We start from the raw sequence: 16147 nt of genomic DNA on the forward strand, positions 1-16147 counted from the left end.
ATTCACTGCACTTGCTCGTGAACTGAGGTTTTATTACTTTTATTTACTAATCTGAAGTACTAGTTGTGTGGCCAGTGGCTAATGTATGGGCCACACCAGATTCACAGAAAGTGCAGCTGGGCATCGGGTTACAGGAACTTTACAGGCAAACCTTTGAAAGTCTGACAGAGACACTGGTAGGTAAGAACCCAACAATTTCCAACACACTCACAAATTACACAGGCCAGGTAAGGCCTCCACTGCTTTATGTTAAAGTTCAAGACCTGAGGTGTCAGACTGGAGAGAACTGGCTCGTTTTGGAAATTTGTACAGGAGCAGGTACAGATGCTTCTGGTTGCCGTCACAGTGATGTGAGTGTTTGAAACCTGAATGGAAAAGGAAGGTGGTTTATTTCACGGGTTGCTGCAGCTAGAGATAGCATCCTTACAAGTGACAGGGTGGGAAGAGGTGTAGTCAAGGTAACCGGGAATCAGTGGGTTTGTAAAAGATGTCTGTGGTTAATCTGTCTGCAGAGATGGAGACAGAGAGATCCAGAAAGGGGAGAGAGGTGTTGGAGATGGACCGAGTGAATCTGAGGGCAGGGTGGAAGTTGGAGGCAAAGTTGATGAAATTGACGAGCTCAGCATGGGTGCAGGAAGCAGCCCCAATGCAGTCGCCAATGTAGCACAGAAAGAGTTGGGAGCATTACCAGTATAGGCTTGGAACATGGATTGTTCCACCTAGCTGATGAAAAGGCAGCCGTGGCTGAGGACCCTGCGAGTACCTATGGCCACACCTTTAGTTTGGAGAAAGTGGGAGGAACCAGTTCTGCCAGACAGAGGAGGGTGGTGCTGGAGGGGAACTGTTTGTTGTCGAGAAAGAAGTGGAGAGCCAAGGCCTTACTGATGGGGGGTGTGAGTGTACAGGATTTTTTCATCCATAGTGAAAATGAGATGGTCAAGGCCGGGGAACTGAAAGTTGTTGAAGTGATGGAGGGCATGTGAAGTGTCGCAGAATATAGTGTTGAGTGTCCTTGCACGGAAAGTTAGCAGCAAGGTCAGCATGTAATTAAGAAGGCAAATGAAACATCGTTGAACTGAAACCTTGACTATATTTCACCACAGATGCTGCCTGACCCACTGAGTGTTTCCAGTATTTTCTGTTTTTAGTTCAGATTTCCAGCATCTGCTGTTTTTTTGTATTTATTACAAAGATAATGAAGTACCAAGGTAGTACTGTCTTGCAATAACGTTCGGGGTTCTGGAGAGACCACAACTGGATTATTGTGTATAATTTTGGTGACTTGATTCCAGAATGGATATACTTCCCCTGGAGACAATGCAGAGAAGGTTCACTAGCTGCTTCCTGAGATGAAGGGGTGGTCATAATGAGGACATATTGAGTAGGTTGTGTCTATCCTCATTGGAGTTGAGAAGAATGAGATGTGATCTCATTGAGACACATCAGGTTCAGAGGGGGATTGACTGGGTGATGCTGAAGAGATGTTTCTGATAGGGGGGGGGGGACCTGGAACTAGGGTGCATCATTTCAGAATGAGGGGCTGCCCATTCGAGGATAGAGATGAGGAGGTCCACTTTCTCTTGGACTGTTGTGAATCTTTGGAATTCCCTACCTGAGAGAACTGTGAAGGTGGAGTCTGTGAACATATCAAATTCCAGACTTGATTCCATTAATTTCTCTTCCAAGCCTCCCCATCTCCATAAAATTGTGTATCTGAAACCACTGTCAGAAGCCCACACCAGATCACACTTACTCATCATCATTCTCATTAACCTAATGTCTGAAATGTCAGTTCTCCAGTGTCTGCTTGTGAAGGGACAGGTGAAGGAAGAGGGAAGGTGGAGAGCAGACAACGAAGTGGACAAAGGTTGACCAACATACAAACCAGAGATTAAGCTGTTCACACTCATTGTGGTGAGTTGTCTGAGGAGGTTGCATCAAGTGGGAGTGCGGAGTGATAACCACTACACTGAGAGAGATGTTGGTCAAACGTCATACTGACCACACAGGATGAAAGTAATGCCATCTTTTTTCACTGGTCCTGTTTGGGAGTGACGGCGGATCATTGGGAAGTAAATGCAGCGTGTGCCGAGTTGGGATCAGGCCATCGAGAGTCCATCATTGTCATGGCCTACTGGACTTTTCAGAGGCCTTTCTGAAAAAGGATGGGAATTTCCAGCTATTATAGATGGTTCCTCAAAGCAGATGAAGGTGAAACATAGAACTTGATGCATCATTCCTGAGTGCTGAGGCCCATTTATCCATGCTGTAACTTGCCTGAAGAGCTTGTTTCTCAACAGTGTCAAAGTGTCTATCCAGTGTATTTGCAAACTTCATGAATTTGAATGGTACAAACATATCCTCACATGTGCATATCCTGTGCTTCAATAGAGGACCCAAGAGTCAGTCAGGAAGGAAGGTCGTGGGAAGCAAGTGTTGTGGGGTATTCAAAACTCAGCATGGATTCAAGGCAATGTGTCTCTGATGTTCCTAAACCCAAGCTAGTCAGGGTCACCAAAGTGAGCAGAAGGAATGTCAGCAGAGATTTGTAAGACCAAGAAATATTGGTTGAAGCTGCAGATAGATGTCTTACAGCTGCATCAATGCAGGGCCAATCCTGATCTTGGGTGCTGTCTGTGCAGTTTGCATATTCCCTTTGTAACTGCCACATCCCAAAGGTGTGCTGGGAGGTTCATTGGCTGCTGTAAATTGCCTCTGTGTATTTGTGTGGCAGGAGAACTGGGGATGGGTGGGGAAGGTGATGGTATGTGAGAGAGAATAGGTTGCAGGAAGATGCATGTTTCCATATTTCCTTACAACATAGAAGGTGGCCACTTTGGCCCATCGGGATTCTGCTGGTTCACAGAGCAATCCCACTCCCCATTGGTTTTTCCCTCATGTTCTCATCAACTCCCCCCAACTTCTTCCACGTGGCAGAATAGGACTGACGGGATTAGTCCCAGACACGGCCCCTTTGGCCCAACTGGGTCTATCCTGCAAATGGCAGAACTAGTTTCCTTTCTCTCTCCATTTTTAGTAATTGTTTGTCCTTACCAGGCCTTTGATGCCATTCAGTACAATATCGTGGAGGTATGCTTAGCATATCAAGTGACTTTTGTGTATTTTCCAACTTCTGGACGAAATAACCTTGTGGATATCTATAAAAACAGAACCAGTTCATTATCCATGGACAGCCTGTACCCACCACCCTCTGTGTGAAAAATGTACCCTCATGTCCCCTTTAAATCTTTACAAGTGTGGTCTTACCAGAGTTCTATAGAGCTGCAACATCACCTTGTGGCTCTTGAACTCAGTACCCCGACTAATGAAGGCCAACACTCCATACGCCTTCTTAACGAATTCTACATTTCTCCCTCCCTTCTCCCTTCCTCCTAACTTCACTCCTGAAAGGCCTGGCTGTGATATTTACACTTTGTCCCCAGCCCTGGATTTACCAACCAGCACAAATAGTTTCTTTACCACATCAGTTACCAGTCATACTTTGAAAGCATGAGTAAAATCATCCCTTATTCTTTTAGATTCCAGGAGACTATCTGTAATCTCCATTCATAAATTCATCTTGGTGTCCAAGTATCATCCCGATAAATCCACACGGCGATCCCTCCAAGGCCACTACAGCCTTCCCAGTGTGGTGCCCAGGACTGCTTACAGTAATCACAGATGGTCTCACCAGGGCTGGAGCTTCTCTTTTACCCCCTTCTGCTCCGGGCTTCTTTGTTCAATTCCTTTACTGCCCGTGGCAGTTTAATGATTCCTCCACGTGACATTGACAACTGCATTGGTGCTGCTTCCTGCAGTCTTAACCTGAAACGTCGATCATCTTTGATCTGAAATGATAGCTCTGTTTCTCCTCTCAGAGATGTGGCCTGATCTGCTGAGTTTTCAAATTTCCGTCCACATCTCTTTTCCGCACATCTGGAAAGTGGGAGATAATTGCAGACTGAGTAACCCGTTGATCAGTCCAGACAAACCCAATAACCCCTCTTCCCCAACACCCGTCCCACAGTCATTAACCTCCAGTCTTGTCCAGATGTGGCTACGGAGGCAACATTTCTACCTGAGGGTGGTGAATCTGTGGAATTCATTGCCACCGAGGGCTGCGGAGGCCAAGTCATTGGGTGTATTTATTGGCAGAGCTTGATAGGTTCTTGATTGGTAAGGGGGTTAAGGGTAATGGGGAGAGGACAAGATGGGTTTAAAAAAATCAGCTATGGCCAAATGGCCTAATTCTGCTCCTGGTCCTGTGGTCTTCATGCATTGACCAGTTGTATACAGATAAATCTATGCTGGATGCATATTTCAGAAAACAGAATAAATGTTGTCAGCATAGTCTCTTGATTTCAAATGGTTTGAACTGTGCTTTACTCAGGAACAGCACAGACCCCTGTTAAAGGCAGGAATTCAGCTGGAACTCAGGCCAGAGGCTCCCGACCCCTGAAGGACAATGGGCTGACATCAAGTCCAAGCTCACTCAGCCCTGCTCTTCCCCACTCTGTCAAACTGTAATGAATTGAAGAGACAGTAAATTTTTTTTTAGCGTATTCTTACAAAGACATATAAACAACCCCTTTGCATGTAGCAATATTAAACAAACAACGACGTAGCAAATGATCAGTTAATTCAAGGTCAGTAGAGATGCTGGGAGAATTCTCTAACTAGTACTTTAATTCCCACCTGAACAGAGGAATGTGTCATCCAGTCAACATCTGTATCACACTGCAGTTTTGGCCTGGGTTCTATTCAAGCCATGATGAGAGTCCTGAATCCGTAACTTTTGCCTCAGAGATGAGAATGATTGGAGTTTATTGAATTCAGTGGTTTCATTGTGATTTGTTTAATGTGGCTGCAAGAACAATGGAGCATCTGTGTTGTTGGTTCAGTGCAGCACTCCCTCAGCACCACCTGTAATGAAAATATTTAAAAATTCATTCCTTGTTCTTTCCTGATTCAGCAGCAAGAGGTATTCACAAACAAAGGAGGCACTGTACGTGTTATAGGTTATAAGGACACTACTTTATGAGGATGATATGAAAACTACTCATTAACAACTTCAATAAACTTCATAAAGATACAAAAAATACTTATCACCCACTCAGTGAATTGATCTACACAATGCCAGAGGGAACCCCAGGTGTCTGACAATGGCTTTTACTGCTCTGTACGTCTGCCCCCTTAGGACTGGTTGCGATGCCAGTCTAAAGTGAGATTCTCTTCTGCACAAAGTAGCAGCCAGTTTTTAAACCTTTAAGAACCCCTATCCTGGTACTTTTCCATGCAGCCATGGTACCAGGCTACACCTGCACATTCATTTTCCTTTCACAGAAGAGCATGTTTTTCTTCATTATCTACTCTTAAGGCTGCAGACTGGTGCCCTTTTGCTTTCTCAAAACATTCCCACATTCCAAGCTCATACCATTTTGTGTTACACACTTTTGCACACACTAAGTCGGAATCAAATATGACTTCTGGCAAATTTAACTCTTTCCTTACACCATTCTTTAATAGTGCAGCGCTCCCTCACTATTGTACCTCTGATGGTGCAATATTCCCTCAGTACTGCTCCAATGGTAGTGCAGGGCTCCCTCAGTACTGCTCCCACAACAGTGCAGGGCTCCCTCAGTACAACAGTGAGACAGAAAGTGTTGGCTGCTCAAGGAACTTTGGTTCAGGGTTAATGAGCTGGAGTCTCAGCTTCAGATACTGCAGTATGTCAGGAAGGGGGAACATTACTGGACACTGTGTCTCAGAAGACAGTCTCAACCTTCAGACCAAATTCCTCAAATATGACCAGTAGTCAGGGACAGGAGGGTGTGAATGCAAAAGATGTGTGTAGACACATCCAGAGGGTAAATCTGGATGAGCCTCAGCTCTTACGTCTTTTTAACAGGTACGAGGTTCTTGCTCGAGAGTGGGATTGCAGGGAGGATGTTCGTGGCACCACGGCACAGGGAGCCATTCAAATGGGAGGAGGAAGGAGAAATACGGTAGTCATAGGAGATAGCATGGTTAGGGGACAGGCACTGTTCTCTGCCACAAAGACAGAGTCCCAAAGGCTGTGTTGCCTGTCCCATGACAGGGTTAAGGATATCTCTTCTGGGTTGAAGAAGAATTTGGAGTGGGAAGGGAAGGATCCAGCTGTCATGGTCTTCAGTGCTAACAATATAGATAGGATGAAGAAGGAGGTTCTTTTGAGGCTTGGAACAAAATTGAAGAGCAGAACCACAATATCTCCATATCATTACCAGAGCCACATGAACATTGGCAGAGAGTAAATAAGATTACAAAGGCGATCACGTGGCTCAAAGATCGGAGTGGGAGAAGTGGGTTCCCATTCATATTGGAATCTACTTGAACTGTGCTGGGACCATGTGCTGGTGAATCTCATAACTAGGATTATAGACAGGGCTTTAAATAACTAATGGGGAAGGGTTCAAATGATGGGAAGTTTAATAAATCACAAAAAAAGAAAGAACAGTGAGGGGGAGAATGAAAATCAAAGCAAGACAGGAGGTGCAGAAAATATAGAATAATGTGCATGGCAGAAATTGAATCCAGAGAAAGTAAAACCTGTAAAATGTCAGATTAAGGCTCTTTACCTGAATGCAAGCTGCATTTGTAACAAGACAGATGAACTGGCTCAAATAGAAATAAATGAATTAAATTTAATAGCTATTACAGAGATGTGATTACAGGACCAGGAATGGGAACATTATTCCAGATTATTCAATGTTCCAAAAGACAAAAAGGAAAGGACGTGGGGTGGTGGTGTTAATCAATGAAGGTAGCAGTGCGGTGGTGACTGGTGATACAGATGCAGTGGATCGTGATGTGGAATTGGTTTGAGCAGCAGGTTGGAATAGCGGGGAAAGAAGGCACAGGTAGGAGTGGTTGACAGGCCCCCATTGTGGGACAACGCATAAACGGGGAAATATCAAAGGCATGTCAGAAGGGACCTGTAATGATCACGGGTGATCGTAATCTGCATATCGATTGGATTAATCAAACTGGCAAGGGTACTATGGAGGAGGAACTAGTGGAGTGTCAGGGATGCTTTATTTGAGTAGTGTATTAGAGAACCTAGCCAGAACAGTAACAGGACACACTGCTCCCTCACTACAGCCCCTGTACCACGGCGCTTCCTCACTACAGCCCATGTTATTCTCAACACTGGTGCCCCACAAGGCTGTGCCCTCAGCCCTCTACTCCCTATACACTAATGACTGTGGCCAGATTCTGCTCTAACTCCATCTACAAGTTTGCAGATAATACCACCGTTGTAGGCCGTATCTCAAACAGTGATGAGTCGGAGTACAGGAAGGAGATAGAGAGCTTAGTGGAATGGTATCATGACAACAACCTTGCCCTCAATGTCAACAAAACAAAAGAGCTGGTTATTGACTTCATGAAAGGGGGCAGTGTACATGCACCTGTCTACATCAATGGTGCTGAGGTCGAGAGGGTTGACAGCTTCAAGTTCCTGGGAGTGAACATCACCAACAGCCTGTCCTGGTCAAATCACGTAGATGCCACAGCCAAGAAAGCTCACCAGTGCCTCTACTTCCTCAGGAGGCTAAAGAAATTCAGTTTGTCGCCTTTGACTCTCACCAACTTTTACTGATGCACCATAGAAAGCATCCTATCTGGATGTATCACGGCTTGGTACGGCAACTGCTCTGCCCAGGACCGCAAGAAACTGCAGAGAGTTGTGGACACAGCCCAGCGCATCACAGACACCAGTCTCCCCTCCTTGGACTCTGTCTTTACCTCTCATTGTCTTGGTGAAGCAGCCGGCATAATCAAAAACCCCACACACCCTGGACATTCTCTCTTCTCTCCTCTTCCATCGGGTAGAAGATACAGGAGCCTGAGGGCACGTACCACCAGACTTAAGGACAGCTTCTGTGATAAGACTACTGAACAGTTCCCTTATACAATGAGATGGACTCTGACCTCACGATCTACCTTGTTGTGACCTTGCACCTTATTGCACTGCACTTTCTCTGCAGCTGTGACACTTTACTCTGTACTGTTATTGTTTTTACCTGTACTACATCAATGCACTCTGTACTAACTCAATGTAACTGCACTGTGTAATGAATTGACCTGTACGATCGGTTCGTAAGACAAGTTTTTCACTGTACCTCGGTACAAGTGACAATAATAAACCAATCCCAATACCATGTACCGAGGTGCTCCCTCACTGCGGCCCCCGTGCCGAGGCGCTCCCTCACTGCGGCCCCCGTGCCGAGGCGCTCCCTCACTCCGGCCCCCGTGCCGAGGCGCTCCCTCACTGCGGCCCCCGTGCCGAGGCGCTCCCTCACTCCGGCCCCCGTGCCGAGGCGCTCCCTCACTCCGGCCCCCGTGCCGAGGCGCTCCCTCGCCGCCAGCGGGCGGTCAAACCCAGCTCTCTCCATGGCAACCAGTTGTTGCGACCGCGATTCAACGTGTGTTCCCATTGGTTTGCCTTTGCCTCCTGACCAATCGCAGCGCGTCTTGCTGCGCGGTGGGAAGCTTGGCCATGGCGGGACGTCACCCTCTCGGCTGGGCCTTCCCGCTGCTGTGGAGCGGCCTCACGGGCGGCGGCGGCGTGGGTGCGGGTCCGGGTCCGGGTCCGGGTCCGGGTCCGGGGTGGGGGTTGGTCCGGGGGGGGGAGACGGTGCGGCTCCGGGGTCTGGGGGTCCAGTGCGGTGCGGGTCCGGGGTGGGGGTTGGTCCGGGGGTCCCGGGTCTGGGGTGCGGGGAGTTGGTTCTGGGGTTCGGGTTCGGGGGGCGACGGTGCGGGTCCGGGTGCGGGTCCGGGGACTTTGGCCTCTCTGACCCGCACCGGCTTTGACCACTAGCGGGAGAAGTGCCATGACGTTGCTTGCCAGAAATAAGTTTCTCCTTATCCATCCCGTTTGTTCCCTTAAGTGTAAAGCTTCAATCAAATCCTCCCAATCTTCTAACTTCCAGATGATGCAGCCCTGATTACTGTAACATCCCTTTGTAATTTAACCTCTGTGGTCCATGTGTCATTCTGGTAAATGTCTATGATGCCCCCTGTCAAGGTGTGGAGCCTGGAGCTCTCCAGGTCGGTCTCAACCAGTGATGTGTCTATTTATGGCATAACTTCAGACCCCCTGCCCTCCATCCTGTCTTACAAAGGTTTTGTAGTTGTCCATGAGGTTTTAATCCTGCAAGTGGATTCCTCAGATTTATGATTTCCAGTGCTAACTGCCCCCCGTTGAGCAAGTACTCTGTTCTCGCCTTTTGGTGTCCAAATTGGATACCTTGTGATTTCAGCCTCCTCACGGATGCTTGCGGGACTCTGTCTTTACCACCTTGCACTTTTCATATAATTTCTGTCCTTTGAGACAGCCATCTAGATATGGCACCAGGTTCCATGTGTTCACTGATCCTTGGAGCTAGAAGGTGAATTGTTCTTAAGAGCTGGCTAAGGTGATGGACTGCATGACTACCTTGTGTGCTGTAAGATTCCATGATCCTTAACAGCTTATGATCTAACAGTATAACTATTTCACTCTCAATTTAGAGTTCCAGCCATCTTTCCTGATTGCATCAGTTCCTGAAGTAAGTGTGTTCTTGGTGGGTGAAAACAGCTCTACCTTTAAACTTGGTGTGGAAACAGTTGCAGCTACTGATGGTACGTCTCCCTTATTTTTTTTTACAAGGTACATTGGTTTCACCAATGACTTAAGTGAATTGAAGCTGTAATTAGTTTTAGTTGGGGCTCGGTTAGTAGGACACTTGCCGTTGCATTGGAAGATTGTGGGTTTAAGTGCCAATTGACCACAGAAATTTATGCAGAACACCTTTGTTCAGTCCACATGGATAACTCAGCTTCTGGTTGCTTCTCACTACATTCCACTGATCTCTCTGTTTATTCCCCACTTCGGTGATCCAACCTAGCCCAACATAAACTTGGAAAAGCATCTCATTTTACAACTAGGCACATAATAGCCTTCAGTATTCTATAGTGACTTCAAATAATTTCAGATAACCAGCCTTTCCAGTTTGCATCAGAACTGGCCAATCCTGAGGGAATGTTAACTCTGTTTCCTCTCTTTGCAGATACTGCCTGACCTGCTGGGTACTTTCAGCATTCTGTTTCTATTTTGGATTTCCAGCATCTGCACTGTTTTGTTCCTCTGTTGTTTTGTATGTCACTGTTCCAGCATTTCCCTTCCTAAATCTGGGAAACATAAGCAAATTGCAGTGTCTCTTCTGTGATTCAAGCTAGATCTGGTATTAACTGTAACTTGAATACATAGTTCAGATACATTTCTACCTTTACTAGCAGAAATTCATTTCTATGTCTTCATGAATGGCAGTCTGATTTCTTGTACATCTATTTGTATGCAATATCTTTTTTACCAGAAAAAAAATTAAAGGATCTTTATTGTCTTGCTCTTTTTCTGTTCATCAACTGAGGATGTTGTTTTTCTAACTCTAATGTTAATAGTTGCTTATTCGTTCTGGTGATTCGGAGATCAGACAGAGTAAGGGCTAGGGCTGCTTGCTTTGCAACAAGGAAACAGAGTTTTGTTAACCTTAGTTTCTTCCCTTAGATTTGTTGCAGTCCAACTGTGTGGAAACAAATACCACTGATCATTGGGTACTGACTACTTCTGTTGATGAGGTTTGTGTTTTTTTAAACATCCTTGTGTTTTTTTTTGTGCTTTGTTTCATTTTCATTGAAAAGCTTTCTTCAACCATATTGCTAGTGTTGTAGTGTGAAAAGGTCCCATGTCAGTATTCTGTCGGGTGTCTGGTTGTGGTCAGAAATATAGCCGGTTCCCAGCAATTGACTCCGCAGATTTCACCATCTCATGCTGGATGTCGAGGGATGCTTGTGTGCAGCACCAAGCCATTGCCAGCTCTGCCAGTGGGATTTGCTTGAGACTATTTGTGATTTCATGCTATTTAACTCTAATATTGTGCTTTGAAGGTTAATCAATCAGGTTGTAAAGAGTCCCATAAGAAAGAGTGACCATAACATGATAGAATTTTACATGAAATTCACGTGATGTAGTTCATTCTGAAACCAGGGGTTTTCAATGTAAGTAAAGGTAAATGCAAAGTATGAGGAGCAGGTTGGTGATGGTAGATTAGGAAGCGACATTAAAGGGTCTGATGATGGACAGGCAATGGCTAGCATTTAAAGAAATAACACATGATTTCCAGCAACTATCAATTCCTCTAAGACACAAGGATACAACAAAAAAAGTGGTGAAATTACAGGAGAAGTTAAAGATTTTTATATAGATATAATGTGTGTATGTATATGTATGTGTATAATATGTACATGGAAAAGGCTTTTAAAGTTGCCAGGAAAAGACACTGAGCCTGAAGATTGGGAGCATTATAGAATTTGGCAAAAGATGACCAAGAAAGTGATAAAGAATGAATAAACAGAAAATGAGACTAAACTAGTGAGAAACATAATCAAAGACTGTAAGAGCTGCTTTCTGACCTGAAGGGTTGTAGAGGCTCAGTTACTGATTGCATTCAAAGCAGGGATTGGTAGATTTCTAGACACTGGAAGGATCGAGGGTATGTGGCTAAGGCAGGGCAATGCCATTGAGATGGAAGATAGGCCATGATCTCAATAAATGGTGGAGAGGTTGGAAGGACTGTATGGCCTCGTGCAGTCTGTTGTATCTTTAACTTTCCTTTAGATCTTCAGACCATAGCGGTATCACTACTCTAAGAAAAAAGTTTTGGTGGCATGAGTCTTTGTGTGTTTGATCTCTGGTTTGGACTTTTGATAGCACTGGATCAAAAGTCCAATCTGGAGGGAGTTAGGGCATGGGTTGGTGGCACAGGATGGGACCTGAGTATGGGTCAAGAGCTGGGCAAGATGGCACAGGGTGGGAGTATCTCATGGGTACAGGAGCAGTGGGCAAAAGGGCAGAGCATGGATTGGGAGCAGGATAATGGGTGGAATCTGGGCCTTCACTTTGGAAAGGTTAATGGTGTCACTGGGCTGCAGCTGGGAACTTGGTTGGAGCTGGGCCCTTGGTAATGATGGGCTGTAGGTGCAGAAGCTGGAATGGAATAGGCAGTTGAGTGCTGGTTGGCAGCTGGGCTTTGAATGTGTGTGGACCTGGGGAGCCAAGTATTGGGTGAAGTACACGATGAATTGGCACAAGCCTCGAAACCCAAATCAGACCCATACCAGTGACTGAGGGACAATCTTGTGACATAAAGTTTTTGTCTGTGAGTTTCCAATTTTGGAGTTAACTTGAATCATTTCCAAAAATATTTCCATTTTTGCCAGTTATTGGTATTGGTTTATTATTGTCACTTGTACCGAGGTACAGTGAAAAGCTTGTCTTACAAACCGATTGTACAGGTCAATTCATTACAGAGTGCATTGAGGTAGTACAGGTAAAGCAATAACAGTGTAGAGTAAAGTGTCACAGCTGCAGAGAAAGTGCAGTGCAATAAGGTGTAAGGTCACAACAAGGTAGATCATGAGGTCATAGTCCATCTCATTGTATAAGGGAACTGTTCAATAGTCCTATCACAGTGGGGTAGAAGCTGTCCTCAAGCTTGGTGGTACGTGCCCTTAGACTCCTGTATCTTCTACCTGATGGCAGAGGAGAGAAGAGAGAATGACCTGGGTGGGTGGTGTCTTTGATTATAAATTGTAAATTTATATTATGAGCTACAGTGGCATGCAAAAGTTTGGGCACCCTTGGTCAAAATGTCTGTTACTGTGAGTAGTTAAGTGAGTAGAAGATGAATTGATCTCCAAACATCATAAAGAATGTTTCATCTTTAACTTTTCAACATTTTAAGCAAGATTAGTGTATTATTTTTGTTTTGCACAATTTTAGAGTGAAAAAAGGAAAGGAGCACCATGCAAAAGTTTGGGCACCCCAACAGATAACTCTTACCAAGGTCTCAGACTTTCATTAGCTTGTTAGGGCTATGGCTTGTTTACAGTCATTGTTAGGAAAGGCCAGGTGATGCAAATTTCAAACCTTCGTAAATACCCTGACTCCTCAAACCTTATCCCAACAATCAGCAGCCATGGGCTCCTCTAAGCAGCTGCCTAGCACTCTGAAAATTAAAATAAATGACGCTCACAAAGCAGGAGAAGGCTATAAAAAGATAGCAAAGTGTTTTCAGGTAGCCATTTCCTCAGTTTGTAATGTAATTAAGAAATGGCAGTTAACAGGAACGGTGGAGGTCAAGTTGAGGTCTGGAAGACCAAGAAAACTTTCCGAGAGAACTGCTTGTAGGATTGCTAGAAAGGCAAATCAAAAGCCCCGTTTGACTGCAAAAGACCTTCAGGAAGATTTAGCAGACTCTGGAGTGGCGGAGCACTGTTCTACTGTGCAGCGACACCTGCACAAATATGACCTTCATGGAAGAGTCATCAGAAGAAAACCTTTCCTGTGTCCTCACCACAAAATTCAGCATCAGAAGTTTGCAAAGGAACATCTAAACAAGCCTGATGCATTTTGGAAACAAGTCCTGTGGACTGATGAAGTGAAAATAGAACTTTTTGGCCGCAATGAGCAAAGGTATGCTTGGAGAAAAAAGGGTGCAGAATTTCATGAAAAGAACACCTCTCCAACTGTTAAGCACAGGGGTGGATCGATCATGCTTTGGGCTTGTGTTGCAGCCAGTGGCACGGGGACATTTCATTGGTAGAGGGAAGAATGAATTCAATTAAATACCAGCAAATTCTGGAAGCAAACATCACACCATCTGTACAAAAAAAAGTTGAAGCTGAAAAGAGGATGGCTTCTACAACAGTATAACGATCCTAAACACATCTCAAAATCCACAATGGACTACCTCAAGAGGCACAAGCTGAAGGTTTTGCCATGGCCCTCACAGTCCCCTGACCTAAACATCATCGAAAATCTGTGGATAGACCTCAAAAGAGCAGTGCATGCAAGACGGCCCAAGAAGCTCACAGAACTAGAAGCCTTTTGCAAGGAAGAATGGGTGAAAATCCCCCAAACAAGAATTGAAAGACTCTCAGCTGGCTACAGAAAGTGTTTACAAGCTGTGATACTTGTCAAAGGGGGTGTTAAAAAGTACTGACCATGCAGGATGCCTAAACTTTTGCTTCGGGCCCTTTTCTTTTTTTGTAATTTTGAAACTGTAAAAGATGGAAATAAAAAAGTAATCTTGCTTAAAATATTAAAGAAATGTGTCATCTTTAACTTTATGCCTTTTGGAAATCAGATCATCTTTTACTCGCTTAGCTATTCAAAGTAACAGAAATTTTGACCAGGGGTGCCCAAACTTTTGCATGCCACTGTAAGTGTGGCCAGAATGTGACTGACAATGACTGAGTGATCTGTAAAATATCCTGTATCCAGCTGCTGTATTTAGTTCTTATGAATTTTATTGCAGTTTGACCTGTTGAATGTGAATGTGCAGTTGACTCTGGACCGACCACTCGTACTTTGTGGAAATTTATCAAGTGAAACCAGCTGTTGTTTGGAACCTCTCTGTATTCTTGAAACACTCCGTGTGACTGCTTGTCTAAATGGCAAAGTTTCAGCAACACTACTTGTTCAAGTTATAATATATGTGAACTCCACATTCCAAGGGGTTATAAATGGTGAGTCGACATGCAACCCTGAGTGCTTTATTTGCTGTAATGAACTTTGGGTTTTCCTGAGGTTATGAAAGGTGCTATAAAAGTGCAAATCATTCTTTCCTTTGTCAAGACAGGGATGGCATCCATACACGATGATGTGGAGAGGCTGCTATCTCCCTATAAGCATTGTGTAGAACTGTTCCTTTTTAAAAACATTGATGATTTCAATCAGTGGTGACACAATGGAACAGCTAGTGGGGTGGCTGCCTCAAAACTCCAGAGACCAGGGTTCATTCCTGACCTCCAGTGATATCTGTGTGGAGTTTGCATGTTCTCCCTGTGAATGTATGGGTTTCCTCTGGGTGCTCTGGTTTCTTCCAACAGCCCAAAAATGTGTGGGTTAGTAGGTTAATTAGCTGCATTGTCCCTAGTGTGAAGGTGAGTGGTAGAATCTGGAGGAGGGCTTAATGGCAGTGGGGAGAGGATGGGCGGGTGGATAAAATGAGATTAGTGTAAATGGGTGCTTGCTGGTCAGCATGGACTGTGGGCTGAAGGACCTAGTTCTATGCTGTATGGTTCCATGAACCTATCCTAACTGGAAATGAGAACCTCTTGCCTGTGCTGTGGTTTGTTTAGTTATTTAAGCAGAGGTGATGACATCCCCATTCCCACTCCCATTAGTTAGAGTCATAGAGTTGTACAGCCCAGAAAAAGGCCCTTCAGCCCATACGTGTTCATACCGACCAAGATGTATATTCAGATTAAATCCCATTTCCCAGTACTAGGCCCATATCCCTCTGAACTCTTGTCATCCATATACCTGTGCACATACTTAAATGTATCTAATGTACCTGCCTCAACTACTTCCTCTAGCAGTAGGTTCCATATATCTACCACCTGCTATGTGTAAAAAAAACACACACAAAAAGATGCCCCTATTATACCTTTCACCTATAACCTTAAAACTATTTCCTCTAGTTTTTGATTCCCCAGCCCTGGAAAAAAGACTGCTCACCCTATCTATGCCCCTCGTGATTTTATACACCTCTATGAGATCACCTCTCAGTCTCCTACGCTCCAAGGAGTAAAGGCCGAACCTGTCCAACCTCTCCCTATAACTCAGTCCCTTGAGTCCTAGCAACATCTTTGTAAATCTTTTTTACATTCTTTCCAGTTTAATCGCATCCTTCCTATAACAGGGTGACCAAAACTGAACATAATATTCCAAGTGTGGTCTCACCAACATCTTGTACAATCGCAACATAATCTCCCAACTTCTATATTCAATGCCCTGACTGATGAAGGCCAGCATGCCAAGAGCCGCCCTCACTGCCCTGTCTACCTGTGACTCCACTTTAAAGGAACTATGCACCTGTACTTCAAGGTCCCTCTGTTCTACAACAGTACCCAGGACCCTTCCATTCAATGTAGAAGTCCTACCTTGATTTGTCCTTCCAAAATGTAACCCTTTGCACTTATCTGAATTAAATTCCATTTGCCATTCCTCAGCCCACCTACTCAGCCAATCAAGATCCCACTGCAATTCTTGATACTCCTT

The 16147-nt window shown here is 44.8% G+C and overlaps 1 protein-coding gene and 1 long non-coding RNA gene across 3 annotated transcripts in view; one reads left to right on the top strand and one right to left on the bottom strand.

Annotated features, from left to right (window-relative positions):
• Positions 1 to 2703: 2703 nt before the first annotated feature.
• LOC127579521 (uncharacterized) lies at positions 2704 to 8364 on the bottom strand. The gene is made up of 3 exons (XR_007957688.1): positions 8200 to 8364; positions 4696 to 4923; positions 2704 to 3936 (listed from the first exon to the last, which is right to left on the bottom strand). It is a non-coding gene; the product is annotated as an uncharacterized LOC127579521 (long non-coding RNA).
• Positions 8365 to 8527: 163 nt separating this feature from the next.
• tctn2 (tectonic family member 2) overlaps positions 8528 to 16147 on the top strand; it is a 45439-nt gene continuing 37819 nt past the window's right edge. Inside the window, exons 1-4 of one of the 2 annotated variants that reach the window (XM_052032286.1) lie at positions 8528 to 8612; positions 9553 to 9663; positions 10589 to 10659; positions 14400 to 14610. In XM_052032286.1, coding sequence (XP_051888246.1) covers positions 8540 to 8612; positions 9553 to 9663; positions 10589 to 10659; positions 14400 to 14610 — 466 coding nt within the window. In that variant the 5' untranslated portion in view covers positions 8528 to 8539. The remainder of the gene's footprint in view (positions 8613 to 9552; positions 9664 to 10588; positions 10660 to 14399; positions 14611 to 16147) is intronic. The other variant, XM_052032287.1, reaches the window with a different exon arrangement.

This window comes from Pristis pectinata, chromosome 17 (genome assembly GCF_009764475.1).
Source record: "Pristis pectinata isolate sPriPec2 chromosome 17, sPriPec2.1.pri, whole genome shotgun sequence".
NCBI classification, from domain to species: domain Eukaryota; kingdom Metazoa; phylum Chordata; class Chondrichthyes; order Rhinopristiformes; family Pristidae; genus Pristis; species Pristis pectinata.